Genomic DNA, 23620 nt, shown 5'->3' with positions numbered 1-23620 from the left:
TTCAATTTGCAATGGCATTCATGAGAAGTAAAAAGCGAGGAAATCAGCAGATCCAACTCCAAAGAAAAGTTGCATGCCTGATATAAAGGTGTTGAAACAGACCAATTTTTCAATTTTCAATTTGCTAGACATGCATAGAAATGCCAGCACCACCGATGCCAAATTGCAACATGCCATGCAAGCCCGCAGGAACAGGGCATGTTGTGGGTGCTGCAGCACCCCCAAGTTTTTGGATGGGGGCGCTGGAATTATTATACGGAACCTTTACTTTTAGTAAACATGAATACACATTCCAGCACCCAGCACCCTGTGGCAAAAATGTGTTCCAGTGGGCTTGATGCATTGCCATGCATTGTATGAAAGGGGTCTATCCGATGTTCCCCAATACCTATGTTCGCTAAAATCCTTAGGGTTAGGGTTAGGGTTGGGAAACATTGGTATTGGGGAACATAGGTATGCACCCGTATGATGAGGGCATTAGATTCTGTTTCCTATGTTTCTTTGTTTTCCCTCAATGTTCATGTACATTGTGATTTTAAAAAAATGTGAAATTGGGTTCTACATTGTGGTGGGTTTGAACAAATCTGCTTTGTATAGCTCCATGTTCCAGTGGACAGTAATGGTAAATACATGTACATATTATTCGAGTGGTTTTTAATAAGGGAATAAATGTGTGCTTGTCCGGTTTTAAACAAGTCCATTAAAGGCTGGCCACGTGATGGGCTCTTGACCAATAGGAATGGGTAAACTGTCTCAGGGATATTTATAAATACCTGTTTTAACTGAGCACTCAAGACAACATGGCAAGTTTAATTCTTGGTCAAATACCATGGTTATGATCTGAAGTTGAATTAGGGAATGGGGTGGCAGACTTGTTGCTTGACAGACACCAATTAGATACATTGTATACATTGTATTACAATGTATTAAATGCCATTGGCCATTGTATACAATGTGTTACATGCCAATGGCCTGAGTATCTGTACCTACCTGGCGGGGTCAGGGACTTGTTGATGAGTTGGTGGCAATCACATCAATGCCACAGCCAAATTAGCCTCATACTTTGTCACTACCACAGCGCACAGGGCCAGCTGAAATTCACACCTGGTATGGAGGTAACCTAGCCCAAACCGCACTTTGATTTACAACCCACATAAATCAACCATACCCACCGATCCTTCTCTGTCTTAAGAGGTTTTGCTCCCCCAAAGTACTGCCTAGTGTCAGGGATTTAAGTTGACACACAACCAGGTTTTTTCCCCGTTACTAGATGAGTATTTTCTGGTAAATACTTTGTTATTCTGGAGGGCTGGAGGGTTTTGGGGGAAGGTCACCCCAGGTGATTAGCCTCCAGGAGCAGTCCGAGATGTTTTCACCATTTTTAACCCAGGATTTCTAGGCCACAGCCGGTCAGCATCAAAGCCAAATCCCAGACTGGCCAGGAATGCATATAATGTTACTGAAAGATAAATTGCGCTAATAGCCACCAATATGTTTTTGTCCTTGGGCTTCTTGGGGAAGCGGCTGGGGTTGAGAGAGAATTTACCTCAGTCAGGCTATCTGCACAGCATCAATCAGTGACATGATCTAAGCCAATTGACCCAGTATCAGCTCAAGAGGAGGACTTCCTCACAGTCATTAGCAGTAACCTGACCCTATTATTACTTCCTATCTCACAAGACAATCTGCTGACCATGGAAAGGACAGATGAATGTCCACAAAGAGTCTACCTGACAAAAAGTACTGTGTGGAATGTACATAAGACAGGAACCTTCATACAATAGGCAACACCAGACAGTGATGATAATAGCCAAATGGTAGGACAGCTCAGGATAGTTTCATGAGAATGATCCTACAGAAAGACAGAGATCTGTTTTCCCTACAGCAGGATGTTAGATCTCAAGCTTTGTCTTGATTTTCTGAGGGTTCAATGCTTTCTTTCACAGTTTCGCCAACAGTACAATGTAAAACATTTTCTTGAAGTTTGTCAAAAGTTGTAATTATATCCTGAGAAACGAATTCCTTTGGCACTTTGAATAAGAATTTGTCAATTTTTTTTGGTCATTAAATTAACCACAAAAAGTTTGGAAGAGACAGCTTTCATATGAATCTCTAATTATGACAAAAAACCCAAAACAAATCAAACATACAGATTTGAACAATCCACAAAGCCAACAGTTTCTTACTCTTAAGCAGATCAAACTCCATTTTGCAAAAATCCTTGATATCCCTGGAAAATCGGAACGTATAAAAGCTGGGATTCAAGTGTCACAGATCTGGCTCTGAGCCAGTTTTCACTTTCTGACCAACAGAGGGCAGCATTCATGTTTTCTGGACCAACAACATACATGTGCAAGTTTCAATAGGTGATGACTAGGTTCAATTCAAAATTTGCTTTTATCATACTGTGTCACTTTCAACCAACCAACGTTATTTTATTTCAAATCAAATCAAAAGCTTTTCAACTGAACTGCAACAAAGCCATTACTTTGTCATACATGTTCATCCTATACGTTACTGGTGACTTTACAACTTTGGATTGCATAGGTTGCGTTCAAATGACGTCATTTCCTACAGACCATCCACGTGCATCGGCATTTTGAGCCTCAACTTGCATAACGCGCATCGGCTGCGTCGTATTTCAAACACATTTCGAGCAACAAGCGCGCCTGTTTGGAACATTTTCAACACTGCGCAATGCGTGCTTGATTACGTAACATACGCAAAATGTGTCAAAATCGATACTGATTGTTTTGTATTTTTGAGTAGCCAAGGTATCCAAGATTCACATTATGCGTTTTTGTTGGGAAAAAAATACCCACAAAAGTGCAAAAACGGAAGAACGTTTTTCACTGCCGTTGGTGGCTGCGTGTCTTTTTTTTTCAAAGCCGTTTTTCTCGAAATGAGGTTGGCTTAACTTGGCAGGACACTGTTGAAGTTCCTGCGTCATGTCTGTGGAATAAATTAAGCTACAGAAATACATTTGGTATCATTGGAAAGCCAATGATTTGCGCTTTAATATGATCTACATAACATGAAAAGTCAAAGGTGGGGGTTATTCCTCATTATGCTATGGCAGGTCACATATTTATTCCCTCAGTATAACATGATAATATGGTGACTTCTGATTCTACTCGGAAAGTGGATCAATCACCCTGTGGATGCAAAAAGTTTTGGTTGAAAGAGGTGGGTACAAACCCCAATGTTGAAATAGGGCCATTATAGTCTCTTGACACAGGCTGGACTTTTCAATATTTGTAGGAGATGACACCAACTATCCCAGTTAAAAATGCCCATTGTGTGGTTAACATCCATGGCTCAATCTGCCAGCAGCCAGCCCTATCATGACTCAGCACACAGATCACCCACAGGGTTACACTAAACACCTGGCTGACTGAGACACTCACTGACATACATACACCATTACCCCACTGTCACCCTTAACTGGTTTAATAAGTCACATTTCCAGGTTGGGTTGGGGAAGCGGGTGGACAAAAATGGTAAAATTATCACCAGTCAACCTCTGGTGTTCCCCGCCCACTACATAAAAATGAACACAGCTTTCAATTCAGGCTCAGATTTTGGATCAATTTGTAAGAGAAGACACGAAAGTGTGATTCCAGAAACAGTGCACGCCGGAATTTAATGAATGTATTATAAAAAGAACATTCTGGTAACAATAGAAGACACTAGCGATTGAGACAACAGAAGGTGTATAATTAGCATCATCTGGAGTCTGAAATTCATCCAAAAATGTGCAATTAGCGAGGAAGTATGTGAGACACAATGGAATGTATAACTTAATCTCTACTTGAGGAGGGGCAGGGTTGGGGTTCAGGTATGATGTAAAAAAAAATCTCATAAAATTCATGACAGAATTACCTGTCAGCTGATCCGCTGGTGACACACCGGCCGTCAAAGACAAGACACGTCACGCTATCCTTATGATGTCTCAAGACCCTCAGACACTGGTAGTCCTCCATCAACCACACCCGTATTGTGTTGTCATGTGATCCGGTCACCCTAGAATGACAGAAACAGGTAGGGGGTGAGTCTCGGACTAGGTACGGGCGGGTCGCATCAAAGGCTCAGGTGACATAAGGGTGTTTACTTAGCATTCTGGAAGTATGAGATTGGGTCCTGAGGGGTCTGGGTACTGTTACATTCCTCTAATGTTGTCATGTCTTAATTGGGCAGACGGAAGCATTCCACGGTTTCATTGGTGTCTAGGCACACCTGGGTGAGTCAGCCCTTGGAGAACATAATACGGCAAAATACAGAGTGACTTGCCATGATGGAATTCTGTGTCAAAGAGGGTTTTGCCCTCTTCAGTAATGTTATAAGCACTGTATACTCTATGTAAGTGTTGTTTAAGAGCTTGTGGGAGGCAAACATTCACAATCTTGAACCTGAGACTAGAGCAGAGATGTGTACAGTGTTGTAACAATCAAATGTAACAATTAGTTAAAGGGAATATGCAACATTTGCTTTTGCTGTAATTTTCAGAAATGGATGGATTTGGGGAGTTCGTATTTTATAGCAAATATTGTTACACTGACTTATTTGAAGTTTTGTGTTCGTAGATGCTGGACAAACCAAGAAAAACAATCATGTTCTTGTGGTCTGTTTCCCTGCCAAAATACCTCATTTTTGCTGACATGAAACGGAGCAATTTATAGACCTCAAGGAATTGTAAGGTCAGGGAACCAGTCTAGTTGGCGTGTCCCCGTTCATAGGTGTGTAATCGATTGCAAACAAAATGTGGACTTACTAAATATGATAAATGGGGAGCAGTATTTGAAGAAAAAAAACCCCACTTTTTCCAACGCTGGTCAGCCGACCAGCTTTGGAAATTATAAAAAAAATACCACTTTTCTTGACAATGTCAGCACACCAGGTGCCATGATTTTACAGGATGCTTTAGACCATCATTCACTAACAGTCCAGTAAGGTATTTCATGATAATTTGGTAGTTTTGTGTTTTGATATTTGCAAATGTTGTATATTCCCTTTAACGTGTGATCTAAAGAAATGACTGTTCAAATACGTACACTTACTGACCATGCTTTTCAACAAACTGAATTATATATTGTTGGGCCACAACTTATTCGAAATTTTGAAAGCAATTATTCCGTAACTAAACATGGGCCATTTCTTTTTGTTCGATGTCTCATTCAAAAGTGAATGACTTTGCATTTCTAGGAAAATAGCAATTAAATAAAAACAAATATATTTCTCGGGATTAAACTTGAAATACAGTAACAGCAGATGCTACATTATTATCAGTATAATGCTTCACTGTATTTGCATATTTGTTGTGCATGAATGACGAGAATTACACATGCACAGTGTCCATAAAAAAGAACAGCATGCCATACAGAAACAGAAGATATTTTCACAAAACAGACTCTCACAAAAAGGTCACAAATATATAAAGAAAACAGGGGATACCTCAATATCATTAAAGTTGGTGTATACATGCTTTTTGGGTGTGGCACCTTGAAAAATATATTTTCAAAATTGAAGTGATAATTTTCTAGTATTACATTAGTTATGAGCTTTTCAATGACGCATCGCATGAAAAAGAAAATCGGCCCATGACAACTAATCAATTAATTAATTTCAACTTTTGAATTAAGAGCGGGACGCTCCTAATTCGTTCTGAATAGTTTCCGCAATTTCTGAACTGGAGCGCGCCAATTAAAACCAATTTTCTTAAACTGTACAAAGGCCTGCAAAAACAAACAAGCAAATTTATTTGTTACAGGACATTACATTCCTTTAAATTTCATTCGGAAAAGAAAATCAAACTTTGAAATAGCACGTATATACCAACTTTAAACTTACAAGTGTGTCTTGTCAAACTGCAGACACGACACCACATCTACGTGTCCAGTAAGGGTGGCTAGATGGTTGAACTTGATGATATCCCACACCATGATGGTCATATCCCAGGAACCCGACAAAATACGGGTGTCATCAAACTGAAGGCAACGGATACCTCCCTGCAAAGGGCAAAAGTCAAGGGCAGAAAGGGCAACATGCATTAATGTTAAAACAGTATTGTGAGTAATTTGATCACATCAAGTGGGACCTTCAAGTGGGATTTTCAAGTGGGACAGTCGAGCTGTCTTCTCATCTCATTCAGCTGAAACAATCAGCATTTAGGTGGACTGCTCTTCCACATTAAAGCTGTCAGTGCTTTGAAGATTTGGCATTTCTCCAATTGAATCTGAATTAGAATCGCTAATTTTCTAGTATTTCTAAAATAGTTTCCCATGGGCATAGCTGCCAACTTTTCAAAATCTCAAGGAGCAATCCACCGTGCGTAACATACTAAACACACTGGGCATGTACCAACTATGCCAATATCACGTATGGTGTACATGTACATGTGCATAACCTTCTTTTCGTGATTATCTGTAGGATATTTCCATATCCTACATCATATATAATGCATGATGAAACCATGATTTGAAAGACCAAATAGAGTAGAGTGTACTCAATGCTTTTTAAAATTCAAAATTACTAGTTTTTCAAGAAAAAAAAAATGTCAGTAGGAATAAATGGAATGTATGTTTTTAGGGTTTAAAACTGAGTGGATGTCCCAACTTGGCAACTATTGGATTTGAAAGATCTGGTTCATGACAGAGTAAACAATGGTCCATCATCAGGGGTGAGATTCGGAAAAGAATGAGCATGAAATAATCTGCCGAGTGTTTGAGGGCTGCAGAGAAACGTAGGGTCTGTGGTATATGTTTGTATAAATTTGCCTAAAGGTTCCCCTAAAGCTCCTGTCACACTGTCACGATGTAGCCTCTGGATCAAGATAAGACAGTGCTGAGACGCAAGACTCAACGACATCGTGAAGCTCGGAACGACATCTGAACTTTATCGGAGCGACTTCTTGAGCGCCATTTTGGCATCCTACAGGTCGTGCATGGTCGGCAGTGGAGCCACGATTAGTTTCAACAGTTGAAACATATCATGATGGTTGGCAAAAAATCCAAAACGGATCAGAGTCTGTTCTCTGTCTGTACTCAAACGGTTGTGTCGTATTAAAGTCGTAACAAAGTCGTAACAAAGTTGCAATAGTATTTGCGGGATCGGCAGTGGTCGTACATGGTCGGCGAAATTTTTTAAGCCGACTTTGAAACGATCATTACGACGTGAAATTCCGAAAGATGATGTCACTCCGTCGTTTTGGAGTCATTTCAACCCTGCAATCTTAGAAACTGGGTGGAGGGATCACCAAGAAAAACTCTATTTATTTCTATATTTGCTTTTGAAATTTGTTAAATTAATAAATAACACATCCCTGATAATGCAAAATTATAATAGCCTTTTTGCAGCTTAACTGTATATATCCTACCTTAGAAAATAAATAGATAAAAGATTTGATGTACATGTTTGTATGTATTTTTGAGCTACCTTATGGCCGTAGATCTTCCGTATACTTCTTCCACTGCGAATGTCCCAGACACGAATGGTTCTATCCATGGATCCGGTGAGGATGCGACATTTGTCAAACATCAGACAGAACACAGCATCTGTATGGCCCTGTGGATGGAATATCACGCACTGCGGTCAGCAAGGGTTTATCCAACGAGATGAAAAGTAGGGTGGGGAGGGGGAACATCTTGCACCCTCGGCCATATTTGGCTGATTTTTTTTTTCAGGACATGATAGAATCAGCACCTCCTTGGAAAATCAACTTTCCATAACTCATTGTAAATAATCAATTCAATGACTTTCCATGACTCTCCATGATAGCTTTAAATTCCAGGATTTCAAAATGTGCCAATACCGTATAGTGTTGAATTATGAAGGATTAACCCAAACTCTCTGGGCATTTTTGCTAGGATGTAACCTCAATCCTGCAAAATCCTCTGTTATTTCTTGAATGTGGTCCTTGGAGGGGTGACCACTGCCTCAATCCTGCAAAATCCTCCAACAAATCACTGTCAGTATGTTGAGGCAGAGCCAGTGACATCCTGGAGCAGAGCGGAGGATTTCAAGTATAATGTAGGCCTAAATTTGTGATGCGATCAAGCTAAATGAGTCGTTTGTCGAGAATTTTTATTTGGAGATAATTAAGGCAGGTTGTTGTAGTTTTCAGGGAGTCAGGGATATAATACTGACCTGTAGTCTACGCACTCTCTTGACGGGTTTGACCCAGCCTGGGTGCTTGAGAGATTTCATAGGCGGTCCTACATCTCCTTGCAAATCACTCTTTATTAAAAACAACATGGGGAGAGACACATCAGTTATTACTCATGTCAATGGGAAACTGTAGGATTCAACAAACATTCAGTGAAATCTTATAGAATTCAGGTATTGGAGAATTAGAGCAGATGCTTTTACAGAAAAGTATACAAAGCACTTTGGACTGAAAATGACACAAGATTGTTAATGATCTTTTAATACTATGCCAATCTCAAATTTGTATATGAGGAGATCTGCTTTGCAAAATTCTTCTTTACAAAGGCCAGTTCATACTTATACAGAGTGGTAAAAAAAAAATGCAACCTCATACTTCCACTATTCAGAGACCTACACTATTGATGTATATGGCTAGGAAATTCTGTTGGAAGGAAAATGATACCAAGAACTCCCGATTCGGTCAAGTAGGTTTGATGCCAGCGCCATTTTTGTGAACCAAAGTCAGGGGCTCTAATCGGGTATTATCGCACACAGTGAACAAAAGGATTGTTTTACCCCTGACTTTAGTTTACAAAAATGGCACTGGAATCAAAACTACTGAACCGATTTGGGAGTTCTTGGTATCATGTTCCTTCTAACAAAATTTCCTGGCCATACATACCAAAGGTTTAGGCCCCTGGATATTGGAATTATGAGGTTGCTTTTTTTTTTTTTCCACCCCTGTATATGTAATCAAAAGCAAATTGAGTTTTATGACAAGTGAAGTTTCATTGTTACGTTTCACTTTCAACAACTAAAGTTTCATTGTTTAATTTTAACAACCGAAGTTTCATTACGAGTTCTCTCTGTACCAAGACTCACATGAAGTATGTACCAGCCGGCAAATTATGGACTCTTACAAATAGACAAATACCAAACCCAGACTTTTCATACCAGAATGTCCTTTGCTTGCTGCAGCTCTGGTCTGATATCCAAGGCCAAGTCATCTTCTTTAGACTTGGCCGCTTTCTTCTTTTTCTTCTTTTTCCTCTCTTTCTTCTTCTTGGTTGTCTTGTCCGCCTCATCTGCTGCACCCTCTGCCTCCGCATCTTTGCTTTCTTCTATGGAGTCACCCTCAGCACGTGGTAACCCTTGGCCTAGTTGAGCCGGTTTGACCAGTGGGACAAACGAAGGCAATTCGGCTGTTTTGGTCAGTTCTGGGAAGAGACTAGCAAATGAGGAAATATAGTAAAGAAGAGTGACCATGTTGTAAATAGAAACGATTTTATGTTACGCAGCAGGATGATACATTTTACAGTCCTACCAAATGTAAGCCCAAGGTTGATTACGTTTACCCTTTCCCTTAAAAAGCTCAAACTTGCAGAGTTTTTATTTTAAGGAATTTGTTTGCAAAATCCTAATCTTCCCCAACCTGGCAAAATAGAAAAATGAAATACAGTGGATTCAGAAAATGAAACTTGGACGGAATATTCTCAAAATTGTTGTTGTTCATTATATGGAGACCATCAGCATTAGGTACTCAGGTTGGCACATCGGGGAGTCCTCACCTTCCACCTTGCCCGGGTTCGATTCCTGCCCTGGTCCCTGTGTGGATTGGGATTTCATTCCCTACTTGATTCTGTGGGTTTCCCCAGCATATTCTTCTGGGGTTTTCCTCTCACCTCTAAAACTGTTATTTCTTCTCACTGTCTCTTTACAGATTTCTTCAGGTTTTGTGAGCTACAGTGCATAGGGTGCTTTTGAGAAATCCCCGGTTTCATTACCAGAAATAAAAAATACTAAATAGTAAAAATAGCAATAACCTGTAATGCAACATAGAAAACCTCTGTGGGCACTTAAAGGGAATGTACAACATTTGCTTTTGCTGAAATTTTCAGACATAAATGGATTTGGAGGATTAGTATGTGATGGAAAATATTGTTAAACTGACTTGTTTCACGTTCGTGTAGCCTGGTTCCCTGACCCCACTTAAGATGAAACAAAGCAATTTATAGACTTTGGGGAATTTTAAGGTCAGGTAATCAGTCTAGCAGGCTTGTTCCCTTTTCACAGGTGTGTAATCAATTGCAAAGAAAATGTGGAATAAGTTAATGAAAAATTAGGAGAAGTTTTTGAAAAAAAGCCAGTTTTCTCCAACACTTGTCGGCCGACCAGCATTGGAAAAATACAATTTTTCTTGACAATGTTAGCACACCAGGAGCCACGATTTTACAGGATGCTTCAGACTGTCATTCCCTAACAATCCATTAAGGTGCTTCGTGATAATTTGATCATTTTGTTTTTTGATGTTTGCAAATGTTGTATCTTCCCTTTAAATGTTCAAGCACTGAAAGCCACCTTTGATCAAGCTAACCTTTCTGCTACAGTTTTAAAAATCATTCCACTAATTGTTAAAAAAGTCCATGCAATGTAACTTTTTTAATGCAATCCTTGAAAATGCACCTTTGTGTCCCATTTAACCTTATTTTCAATTATCATTTTGTCATTTTTAAGGGTATTTTGGCGCCATTTTGGTTTTAATGCTGATACCAATGTCCATATCTATGAGCAAAAGTGTGATGCCATTTCAGGCAGAGACCTCAATGTTACAGCTATTTCAGCATCAAAACTTGCCGGAATTTTGGATGTTTTGCTGTCGTAAATTTTTTTTTTCTGTGGCGACTGGTTGTTGTGTCAGTATATGGCAGTAAGCAAATGAGCAACTTTTCTCACAAATTTTCCAGTTCACAATTTGAACCCAAAAAACCCCAAACTGAACAGTGTCTTCCTGAAATGACACCACAGCAACAGCGCCCTCAGTTGTCCGGAAAAGCATGGATTGTTTTTAAAAAATGTTTAAAAACGTGCACTTTTCAATAAAAAAAATTAACCAAAAAGGATGTCTAATAGTTTTCACACATTTTTAAGAGGAACAGAAAGTTGCACAAAATGTGTTCCTAAGAAAAATTCATCTGATGGACCCTTTAAGCGGTGAACTTTTCTTACTAGAAATCGTGTGCTATTCCCTGGATTGCAAACTCAGACATTGTTAACTCGTCGATATCATCCTCCTCACTCTCTTCAGCTTCCACTGCCACCTGCATGCACTGGATCGGCACATCAACTGTACAATAATAACAATAATAATAATTATTACCCTGGACTGGACATTTGGGAGACATCCCCGTAGACTTGTGCACATAATATTTTAAACTTAAATGTGCCCTAACCCAATATGCCCTTGTCTTTTTTCCACGAATTTCGGTATGTTTACTACTTAGACCACAAGCAACAAATATAACCTAATTGCGACAATAAAACTGTGCCTCTAAAGGGGGGCTGTGACATTAGGGAGACATAAAAATGTCTCCCTAATGACCGATGTCTCCCATCATGCGAAGAAATTACGATAACGTGTCTCCTTAGTGGTACCTTTACACCTATAATAATAAGAAGAAGAAGAATCACAATAATGTAGTGCTTTAATGGCTTTTTACCTAAGGTTTCAAACGGCTTTACAATTATTATTCCTGTTCATCAGGAATGAAACCATTTTTCTGCAGTAGCTCGAGACCATCGCAGTTTGGTCTCTAACTTCACAGGTACCATTTATACTCCGGGATGGAGAGAGTTAATCACAGTAAAGTGTCTTGCCCAAGAACAAAAGCACCAAGTTCCCCTTCAGGATTTGAACCCATGTACCACAGCATGCGAGTCAAGCACTGTAACCATTGGACCACAGCGCCCCACGCATGTATACACAGAATATAACATTTCTCAGTACCAATGCAAGCCTTTCAAGCAGACCTAGGTGGAGAAGTAGGAGAACAGCAGGATCAAAATAATAAAAAAATAAAAAAATACACCACCTTACAATTACGAACAGTTTCGTGGTCCAATGGTAGAATCTATATTAGCAACTGGTACTACATCAATATTATTCTAAACTTTTTGAAATGTTACTCACCTACTGTGCTGTGCTTTCTGTCAAAATCCTCTATGGAAGTGTCTTCCGATGAAAAACTCTCACTTTCAATTGGTGCTGTATATAAACAAGAACAAACCAAAGTGGAAAAGTAGGAATTTCTCTGGAAAATGATCTCTATTACGTGATTGGATATTACACTACACTTTTCTTTCCAGCAACTGCTGTTCCCAAAATGGGCCGATATTGTCACTTTGTGAAATATACTTAGATAAATACTAACTAAGCTTGACAGATTCCGGAGTCTGTGTTCGTTTCTTCATTCGTTCGTCAAGCCTGAAAGACAGCCATTTTTTGCTTCCCGTCTCGCCAACTTGAAGAGAAGAGAAACAATCAGAGAAATAAATATAACATATTATTAAACAGTTATCTAAAGATTTGTGAATATAAATAAATACCAATCACCAGTACATGTACGTGTGTACATTGTATCCTCCATACGAGTCAAACTCACAGGAAGCTTATTTTTTTCCGAAAAGGTCAAGAGGCTGAATTCCCTTCTATATGTGCTTTCGATTAGCTCACCCTAATTGAACAACTTAGGTGAGCCCCGTGCCGTTTGATTAGCTCGGACGTCGTTCTCAGGGCTCACCCGGGACAGCCACCATTGACCCTGCTCGTGAAGCGGAGTCAGTGGTGGAAATACGTTGAACGCATCCGCTGTTCGTTCCACGAAACTGACAAATATGGTTGCTGACATATGGATGAGCTCAACTGGACCCCAAAAATCAACTTTATTTGAAGTCTAAACAAAAGTTAAATTTGCGACTTTAGAGGCCATATTTCCAGCCCAACTTTGTTTCTTTTTGCGACTGACGGGAAAAAGGTAAATCTCAAAGGAAGATTCAGTATGAAACGGGCATTTTGTCAATGGCTACAGACGTCACGTGACGATCGTGATGGTTCACTTTTGAGCGTTCAATTAGCATGGCTCTAGTGGCTAATGAGCTTCTCGAAGGCACTCGATAACTGTGTAGAGAGGCAAGGGTAATTGTTACCAATAATGCCCCCACACTAAAATCTGGAAAAAAAATACTTAAAAACTTAACAATACACTTGATTTTTTGAAACCTTTTTTTCCCTAGATTTTAACCAGTTTGCACCGGAAGATGTGTAGACACGCAAAGGTCTTGCGGTATTCGGAACGGATGACGAATAAACACGCAGGGAGCGAGGACGGAAATATCTGTCAGCGATCCGCTCGCAACGAGCGAGGCTGCAAATATGAGTGTGCTGCCTGAGGGTGATGGCTTCAACCTGCCTGGCATTGAGGTCCAGTGGAAAGTAATCCTGCACCTCCTTCTGTTCTTGTCTAAATATTCCAGTCTTGAACTGGTTAAGAGAAAACTGGGCAGGTATCAATCCCTTTTGTTCAGACAGTGTTTGGACCACTTGAAGTGAACCAATCCTAATAGGTACATACCTTGTGTTGTCGGGATAGCTGGTCTCTTAGCATGCTGAGCAACCTGACACAGTTCAATGTACGCACTCCTCCAGTCCACACTGTAGCCTTGATTGAACTCCTCAATCATACCGGGCAGGTCCAACAAGCCTTCTTTATACCCTATCATTCAAAGAAAAAAAAAATCCCATCATCTAACCCATTACATTATTATCACAAATTTGTGTTGGTATTCACATTTGAACGAGAGTATGAATAATCCTTTTACATATTACACAAAGCCTTCTTCATTTTATGCTAGACTTTGCTTTGAAATGTCAACAATCAGGAAAGTGTGTATTGTGACAAGGGGTAGAACAACCAGAAAACAATCACCGGAGCACATGAACAACTGGAGTATGAAAAATGTTCTGTTACCACTTACTGCTCATGCTGTGCAATTCCAAATAACTTAGCTTTCAGTTATTCAAATTTGGATTCAATCGAACAGTTGAATATTTATTTATACATTGGTGACACCCCAATCAAGTTTTACATACATGTATATATGTAGTATCCACTGGACAAAATTGAATGTGCCTGTCATACAAGTATGTTACATGGTCTGCTATCGGGATTTGCGTATGCCAGTGGTAAACTGACAATGAGCTTATTAAAATAATAAGAACATCACTTGTGAAGCAACACACTTTTTTTAGGGACATCTTTGAAATGATCTTAAAGATGCAATGAGAGCTATTATCCTCACAGAAGCTCTGAAGTCAGGCGTGTAAAATAACTGTTGACCAAAATGTAGCATTTGACAACCACAAAACCACACAACTTTAAGATATTAAAGCAACAGCATGAAGTTTTTCTTCATGTCCTCAAGACCCCTCAGATTTGTAAAATATGTAAATTGAAACATAGTGATATTCAATGAATGATCAAATATTCAAACATTTGGTATTATACAAATACAGCATGCTTTGAGGGGAAGTAGTGGAAATTACTGGTCCCGAGGTGAAGGTCAGCTTGACTACCTCCCGACGCGAACCATGCTGAATTAGTTTACTACACCTCATATATAATTAGTAGCCTCACTGCCTTTTAGTAGCCTCACTGCGCGCATGCCTTGTCGATAAAGGCCTTCGTAGATTTTGCATCTTTATTCAGCACAAGATATTCAAGTTCTTCGTCAGTCAATGAAATAGTCTGGTGCCAACACTCTTGAATGTGTCTTTACTGCAGTAGTTACAAGGACTACAACAGATTGGTTCCATAAAGAGTACATGCCACAGACTACATGTCTACGAGGCGGGTTCCAGAGGGAATTTTTGGTGCTACCAGAAAAAATACCGCACAGCAGCGAGCTGGATACTCACCGGGATGACGTCACCTGGGCGCGTATCATTTTTAATTCCCAAATGCGCAGCGTAATCGGCCAATACATGACGTGCTCCAATTTGATCTTAAACATTTATGAGGTGTAGTCAACATATTGGACCCAGCCCAAGATACCACTCCTCACCTAACTCCTGGCATTTGATTCTCCACAAGGCATCCTGGGCACCGATGTAACGCCAGCGGCGGCAGACTCTCTCAGCCGACACGATGTCATGCGAAGGCAGGAAGGAGAAGATGTGTAGCAGCAGCTTGTCTGGCAGGCAGTTGATGTCATTGCGATCCTGTAACCTGACATAATCACAACACACAGTCAGATTGGAATCACGGTTCAACTGCGGGCAGATGAGGTGCATGGCAAGCAGCAGATTACGTACAAATCATCTGTCAAACCATAACACTGATTAGTGAGTTTTTTGCATGTTAGTTTCATTCATATCTTTGTTCTTCCCAAATGAGTGATGTGATTGTTATGTGGCTAGAAGTGAGGTTGATCTCCAAATGTTATTCCAATCAGAGGGTCTTATTTAATCAACTTGATTAGAATCCCTGAAGTACACACATGAGAAATTTAAGGAAACCAATTCTAATCATGTTGTAAACATTAGCTAAATTCCACAGCGCTGTCAAAAACGGTAACTGAAATCTACCTTACAAAGAACCAGTTCTTTTTAAACAATGCATGTAATTGATTAACTAACAGCCTGTTACAGCCACCATCACCACATGAAAATGCAGGTTGTAAATAAGCTGCATTTCCTAACAGCAGACAATTGCAAGGACACTCAACAAAACTTGATTTCATTATCACTAACTTATTCGCCTATCAATTCCCCCCTCCCCCTCCCCCGGGCTGCCCCAACCAAGACGTGGGGATTGTCACTTTTGAAGTGACAAAATCCCCATCCCTCGGGAAAAATTTAAGTGACAATCCCCAACATACATACATGGGGCGCACTAGTGATTGCTTTTCCATGTAGACGCCAATGGTAACAATGTAATTTGAGTGACCAAAATCCCCAAACATTTGATAAGGCACATTATAAAAAAGAACCATGGTCATGCGGAGAAGGGGAAGGGGAGAGAGCAAAACATTGAAGACGGTGGTTGTTTAAAGCTGAGCATCAGCAGACAAAAAGGCACAGTTTGAAGAACATATACACAATCACACAGGGATTCTTAAATCTTGAAAGACAATGCCATTGAAGGAACCTTTGCACAAGTAGCCCCTAAATGGCAACAGAGGCAGGATTCTTGACTGTATGGGCTTTGTGCGCCAACAAAAGAGGACGCCCTTTTACCTAGCAACGACGTCCCATGGGCGGGGCACATACATTTCGCTGGTTGACGCGCGCGCACCGTTCCTTGTGTGTGACGCACGTACACCAGGGGATTTCTACTATGTAAACGCAGTGGCCGCGCCTCGCGGCAAAATTTTGCAGTCAGGCAAGATAGCCTCGTTCGGTCACCCCCAACTGTACTTTCTTTGCCGGCGAGGCGGTACTTGTGAACAGAGCGGATAGCAACAGTACACCTGGTGCTCATACAAAGATGTTACATGTTTATGCACATTCAGAAACAAAATAACAATAATTAATCCATGCACAAGTACCCCCTCAACAGTTACAAATTGAGAGAATTGGGGGAGACCACTGGGAGTGTTCCTTGCTCTATGCTGGGAGGGGCATGACGCTCGATGCTCAAGCAAAGACACTATGTGTTGGTGCACATAAAATAAGAATAAAATAAGTCGTGCATACATGTACTTGGTGCAATATGCTCGCAAATCAGTATGCCCATGTGGTGAGCCCCTCCAACTGGGCTTTGGAAAGTGGTCACACAGTGCGTGCAATGCGTCACGCTTTCAAAAGTTGTCAAGAACCACCATCTTCTGTCCATGCATGGAATCAATACAGTAGCAAAACCCAATGAATATGTGTGCATTAACACATTTAAGAGATTTATACAGAGCAGTAATCACACCACTGCTGATGACAATGCATGTGCCAAAATGTTAAATGAAGATAATCTTGGTATGGGGATAAGAAATGGGGATAAGAAATAGACACATGTATTCATTTAAAACACTCACTCTCCAATATCCTTCGAATTGAATCCATATGTTTGCAGTGGAGGGTTTAATAGACCTCATGCAATGCAGGTATCTCAGAGGGTGTTCTTTGTTATTTTAATTGAGTGACAATAAATGCACAAAAGGTTTACTCATGCCTATCCACGCTATGCAAAACCTTTGCCCTCTAACTCCGCCTAAACGCATAAGGTCTACATGTATAAGGGTCCATGAAACTGCCTTAACCAGTTCACGCCGGGATTACTTTGACAAGAACGGAACGAGGTGTGGGACTTATTTTCACTCGACCTCATGCCAGGCGGGTTGAAGCCATCACCCTCGGGCAGCACACTCATATTTTCAGTTTCGCTCATTGCGAGCAGGTCGCTGACAGATATTTCCGGCCTAGCTCCCTGCGTGCTTATCTGTCATCCGTTCCGAATACCGCAAAACTTTTGCGTGTATACATTGAACACGGCCTCCGGCGCGAACTGGTTAAATGTGTTTCAAGAACACTGATTGAATACAAACCGTTGTTAGTAGTACCAAGTTAAGTAACCCATTCCATGCTCACAGCACACATTGCCACAACATTGCAGGTACATACCATTTGTACAATTGTCTCAGTCTGAGTAAGCATGCGAAATGGGGAAGAAATACATGAACATGTACATGGTGAATATGAGCAAACCAATCTCTATTATGACACACCTGCAGTTTAAAACAGGAAGCTAGTTTTACTATTGCATTTTAAAACAGGAAGCTAGTTTTACTATTGCATTTTAAAACAGGAAGCTAGTTTTACTATTGCATTTTAAAACAGGAAGCTAGTTTTACTACACTACTTGAAGCAGTCAATATTTGTATTTAGGACGCAGTTGAGTTATGTGGCATAACTTATCTGAGTATCAAAATCGTAACTGCAGAGTATTCACACGTTGCACATTAACATCTCTCAATGTCAGACACCATGCACGTTTTCGTGCATTTTTCATTTAGCAACAAAATTGTTTCAAATCTTGCATAGGGTGCGGAACAACTAAGCTGTTGAAGTTTCATATAAGTGAATACTATATTTTCTTTTTTAGAAAACAGAGAAAATCTAGATGCACAATTTTCCAGTTTTGTAATTGGATTCCGTTGCTAGTGTTTCTGATTCTAAAGTTGTGGTTTCATATTTTAAATTACACCCTCTCATGATAAAACCCCTGCACCAACACTCTCAGGATTCACATTCGGCTGGTTAGTGTATGTGAAGTCTATATGTAGGTCACACTAGATAGGTATTAAACATTTGCAGTATGTAATGAATATCCTTAATTTTTTATTTAAAAAGTGTGCCTGTTTTCTGCCTAAGGATGCCATTTCAGGAGGAATATTTTCACAAGGCATTAAGTACCAGTCCTTTCTTCACTTTGAGCAACTATTTCTCATTAAATAATTTGTTCAGTTCATCTACAAGTTTTTTTTTTTACCTCTGTTGGAGACATTGTGCCAAAAACTTCAAGAGATCTTGGTCACACATCTTGATCAGCTCAACTAGCAGGTCTCCCTTCTCAAAATCCTCCCATTCCTGCATCCACTGTAGACAGATTGGAGCAAAGAATGCACAAACATCAAATTCACAAACAATTTCAAAAGTCCATCACAAGTTCTGCAGTCTCCAAGTCAAGTCACAAGGTTTTCACCTGAACTGTGACAAAAGTATTCCTTTGTTAGTGTTCATCTCCTGTTACGTGTGACTGGACTCGTGAAAGGACTTCCATTTTGACCTGACTTGTGGTGGACTTGACTACAGCCCTAATATTACCGGGGTCCGCTCATAAGTCTGACGCCTCATAGGTCCGACGCCTCATAAGTCCGACAAAATCGCATCCCCCAACCAAATAAAGGCCCATAAGTCCGACGCCTCATAGGTCCGACGCCTCATAAGTCCGACAAAATCACATCCCCCAACCAAATAAAGGCCCATAAGTCCGACGCCTCATAGGTCCGACGCCTCATAAGTCCGACAAAATCGCATCCCCCAACCAAATAAAGGCCCATAAGTCCGACGCCTCATAGGTCCGACGCCTCATAGGTCCGACAAAATCGCATCCCTCAACCAAATAAAGGCCCATAAGTCCGACGCCTCATAGGTCCGACGCCTCATAAGTCCGACAAAATCGCATCCCCCAACCAAATAAAGGCCCATAGGTTCGACGCCTCATAGCTGTGGCGCCTCATTATTCCGACAAATTAAACACCTTGTTTTACTGACGTCGGACTTAGGCGTCGGACTTATGAGGCGTCGGACCTATGAGGCAGAATAAATAAATTTTATGCCTCATTAAGTCCGACGCCTCATAAGTCCGAAATTTCGGACTTATGAGGCGTCGGACCTATGAGGCGTCGGACTTATGATACGGCCCCGTATTACCGTGTCACAAGTGTACTTTAGGAAAAGAATGTTTAAATTTGACTCCTTACACAATACCCTTCAATTGTGAGAAAGAGTTGTTGAAAGAATTGACTGCATTCCCCATATATTGGCTCTAGTACATTGGCTCCTAAATTTTGTTAAATTATACCGAGCATTGGCAGGGAAAAAAGTGAACCAAACAGTTTTCTTGAGAATCTTTTATGGATCCGACTGTGTGCTTTTATGACATTCTACTTGCACAAATGTTCACTGTACAAATGTTCACTGTGGCCAACTTACACAAATTTATGATCTCCCTTTAGATTACAAAGGCCTATTCTAAAACATGTTCTCGTTTGTCACCACGGTTGGTAACAGTCATCATGTGTTATAACTAATAATGTGTGTATTTATAAAGCACACGTATCCACCAGTATTGGTGCTCAAGGCGCTACATCATTATTACCCTGCACACTGGGCCAACAAAACATTCCCAAAACAATCTCAGCTCCCTGGGGAGTATTCAACTCGATGCAGCTAAATTCAACCACAAGAACCATCTCTATCCTCACAGGTACCCATCTACTCTTGGCTGGAGAGAAGCAATGAGTGACAAAGTGCCTTGCCCAAGGGCACACGCAACATAACCCCAGGCTAGACTCGAACCCACAACCTGCAGAATTACCCACAGACCGCAAATCCAGTGCCCCAGACCACAAGGCCACGACACTCCACTTCCCTATTACAGATATCTGTCTCACAATCAAGCTCCAGATGCAAGATGTTTTGAGAGGGGGCACTAATTATGAGGCACCATGCAGTACCGTTGCCTTACACATTCACGAAAGGGCACAGTACAGCCTGTAAAAAAAAAAATGGTACAATCGAAAACGATTTTTTTTCAATATCAAATCTCAACATAAGTAAGTCGTTTTGAGCATCACATTAAAGAAAAAAGACCAGGCTTTCCAATACTTTTTGTTTAATCTCATTTGCTTTTGTCAATTCAGAGATAACTCCAGTTTACTGCGGAACACAAAATCGAGTTTGTTTCTTTTGCCAAGTTGCAATCTTTTGTGAGCTTCAAGACAGCATGGCACAGTACTCGAAACAACTCTGCCCATGCATAAAAGTGGCACAAAATCGATTTTGGTGTATCGCACTAAATGGATTATATCTCTGAATTGACAAAAGCAAATAAGATCAAACAAACACTATTGGAAAGCCCAGTCTTTGTTCTTTAATATTATGTCAAGTAAGAATGACTTATTTTGAAATGTCATATTTAACAAATTTTTTTTCTGATTGTACCATTTTTTTTGAGACAGGCTGTATAGACAACTCCCAACACGCTATCACTGTACATTCACGAAGGCTCCCTTAAAGGGAAAAGCATTGGGCCTGCTATTGTACAAACCAACTGCCCCATGACAGATTATCTGAACAATAGCTTGCAAAATGCTTTTACTATTGAAGGGGGCTTCCGTGAATGTACAGTGATACTCGCAGTGGTCCATAACATAGCCCCTTTGGCAATGACAACCATGTACATTTTCATGTAACCATGTAACTTACCACCCATATCTGCGATATTTGCTTCTTGAAGTGTTCTTTAAGATCCTTGTGGTGAGCGGGTACCAGCTGTCGGACAGTAGAGGGTTCCCTTCCCCACCATTTGGCATGCTTGAAGGTCTTCTGGAGTGGAACCGACACATCGGTCAGCTTGTCTGGTTTCTTTATCTGACCAGTGCGCAGTGCTCTGTACATCGTACCTAACAAATATGAAATAATGCCGAGATAGTTTGAAGACAAAAACTTCCTTTTTTTATAAAATGATTACATGCACCTTTCCTGAAGACGATCAGAGCACAATGATTGGAACGTCGGGTTTCACAACCAACAGGTTCTTTTCAGAACCAAACTTCTTCTAAATAGAGATTATTGCACATGGTAATACCGCAAACCTCACTAGTATACACTACCACCATGCAAAGTTTTAAATCTTATTTACATACACCATGTACGACAAGGCAAATTCTTGATCTTTATTTATCAGACTGGCACACAACAATGTAATAAACAATAAATCTTGTCATTCACATCAGTCAATAAAAAGGATCCACAAAGAGACAGAAATTTACTTTTTTGCATAGTATTTGTTATGCCATGAAAGCGGGCCCAATTTCACAGCGCTGCTAAGCACAAAAAATTGCTGAGCACAAAAAAAAGTCTGGCTTATAAAAGCAGGTTATCAGCCAAAACTCCATGTGATTTTCAGGCTAAGCAAACAACAGCTGAATACTAATCACGGGCAATATACATCACGTTGAGTTTTGGCCGGTAACCTGCTTTTATAAGCCCAACTTTTTTTGTGCTAAGCAAATATCTGTGCTCAGCAGCGCCGTGAAATTGGCCCATGGTCTTAATTTCTTAATGATAATTACCCAGTTTCTGTGATTGTCGCTTTGGTTCAAAGAATTCTCTGGTACTAGCAGTGCCTGAGCTGACATGGCTATTGTGATGGTGAGATGCCTGCCTGCTGGCTCGCGATGATGCTTGACTGGTAGGGGTCAAGTTCCTCCTTTGGTGTTTCATACACCATGTCAACGTAGAAACCTATCAATAACATCACAACTTACATAATGAAAGAATACACATATTTATATTCTATAAATAATAAGGCAGACTAGTCACTCAACTACTCTTCGATGAAATTGAAAACTAATTTTCTTCTTTGTTAAAAAACAAACTACAGTTGTACATTGTATGTAGAGATCTAAACAGTTTTGTAGTCAAGCTTATCACAAGTCAATCACAAGTCCGTCTCAAGAAGGGCTGTGCACCAGAACCCGACTGTTGATGTCAGGAATTGGTTCTAGATTATGGGATCAGGTACCCGTAACTAACTTCACAAATGACTTTAGTAACTTTCAAAATGAAAGCCAGGCTAAATGGAAAACAAAACATACATGTACTTCACATTTATGACTCTCACGAAAGATGCAGTGTTCACCATAAAGCTACATTGTAACTCACTGCACACACTTGTATCTTGCAGCTTTGATGCACCGATGTGGCAGTATTATCATGCGGACCTTTATGAAAAATCTGAACAGCAACTTCCCAGGTTTGAATTTTGGGTTTACACTTCTGTAACATGTACCAGGTACCCTTGTTGGTTTCAATCAGGTACCCAGTTCCAGTGCTATCCGTAAATGTACACCCCCAGTCTCAAGTCAAGAGACAAGCTATTCCAAGGAAAAGTAACAAAAGAATTCATTGTACTTGTTTATCACCTGTTACTGTTACGTGTGACTGGACTTGTGAAAGGACTTGCAATTTACTTGACTACATTGTTCCAATCGAGTACTTTGTAACCAATAACAAATTGGAAATGCTGTCTTATACCTGTACACGTATCAAGCTATCTAAAATAATGAACTGTGATAAAAGCATTCCTTGTCATGAGGCATCCTCTGTTACTCGTGACCTGTCTTGAGATTTTTAAAAGCTCTAACAGTGAATTACTATTCAACATGTTCAATTCATCAATTTCTTTCCTTTCTGTTTTCTTGGTATTAGGCCAAAAAAAAGAATAGTTCTGCTTCCGGTTACCCGACCGACCCTATTTTTAGGCTGCGACCCTAAAAAAATTATCGGCAATTAAAAAAAAAAAAAAAAAAAAGATTGAATAAATAAAAATAAAATTTTGTTGTCTTTTCTGTCTTCACAAAATACCTCTCAACAACCCTTTTGCATAAAATAATGCTTGTATTTATTTGTTTTCTTACTTACATTCGCTTTTTTTCAAAAGAAACCTCCGTTATTTTTACAAATTCGCTTCGCGATATAGCTACTCCGCAATGCGATGTCACGGCGACTATAATCACGTGGCGACGACTGGTTCCCGGCGCGCCGCGCAGGGGCCAATTTCGAAGACATGATGAAAATGCGGTAACCAGTCCATAGCTATGCGACCGATAGTACGCTAGCAGTGCAGGCCACTGTCAACTGGTCGGATTCGACATCGTAAAAATGCCAAGAAAACACCGATGGAGAAAGAACATTTTTGCAAGTTAATTTACAGAATTGATCTAGCTTGTCTGTGTATGTATTTTCTGTGTTCAAGAGTTCATTTTGAGATCGCACTACTCGTATTTGGAGTGATACATGCCGCGTGTTTCCCGAAATTGTTGACCTTAAAAACAGGTCTGTCGGCCCATGGTGGGCCGCTTG

The 23620-nt window shown here is 40.3% G+C and overlaps 1 protein-coding gene across 2 annotated transcripts in view; it reads right to left on the bottom strand.

Annotated features, from left to right (window-relative positions):
- The window catches only part of LOC119740909, a 56020-nt gene that overhangs the window by 29185 nt on the left and 3215 nt on the right, over positions 1-23620 (bottom strand). Inside the window, exons 3-16 of one of the 2 annotated variants that reach the window (XM_038216385.1) lie at positions 21829-22000; positions 20960-21156; positions 18459-18565; positions 17591-17611; positions 15040-15203; positions 13551-13691; positions 12351-12440; positions 12110-12184; positions 11149-11266; positions 9097-9370; positions 8143-8232; positions 7432-7560; positions 5848-6005; positions 3883-4023 (exon numbers count right to left, since the gene is read on the bottom strand). In XM_038216385.1, coding sequence (XP_038072313.1) covers positions 3883-4023; positions 5848-6005; positions 7432-7560; positions 8143-8232; positions 9097-9370; positions 11149-11266; positions 12110-12184; positions 12351-12440; positions 13551-13691; positions 15040-15203; positions 17591-17611; positions 18459-18565; positions 20960-21156; positions 21829-22000 — 1877 coding nt within the window. The remainder of the gene's footprint in view (positions 1-3882; positions 4024-5847; positions 6006-7431; positions 7561-8142; positions 8233-9096; positions 9371-11148; positions 11267-12109; positions 12185-12350; positions 12441-13550; positions 13692-15039; positions 15204-17590; positions 17612-18458; positions 18566-20959; positions 21157-21828; positions 22001-23620) is intronic. The other variant, XM_038216386.1, reaches the window with a different exon arrangement.

The sequence above is a fragment of the Patiria miniata genome, unplaced genomic scaffold (assembly GCF_015706575.1).
Source record: "Patiria miniata isolate m_02_andy unplaced genomic scaffold, ASM1570657v1 HiC_scaffold_5, whole genome shotgun sequence".
NCBI lineage: Eukaryota > Metazoa > Echinodermata > Asteroidea > Valvatida > Asterinidae > Patiria > Patiria miniata.
This window is presented reverse-complemented; position numbering and strand designations above follow the sequence as displayed.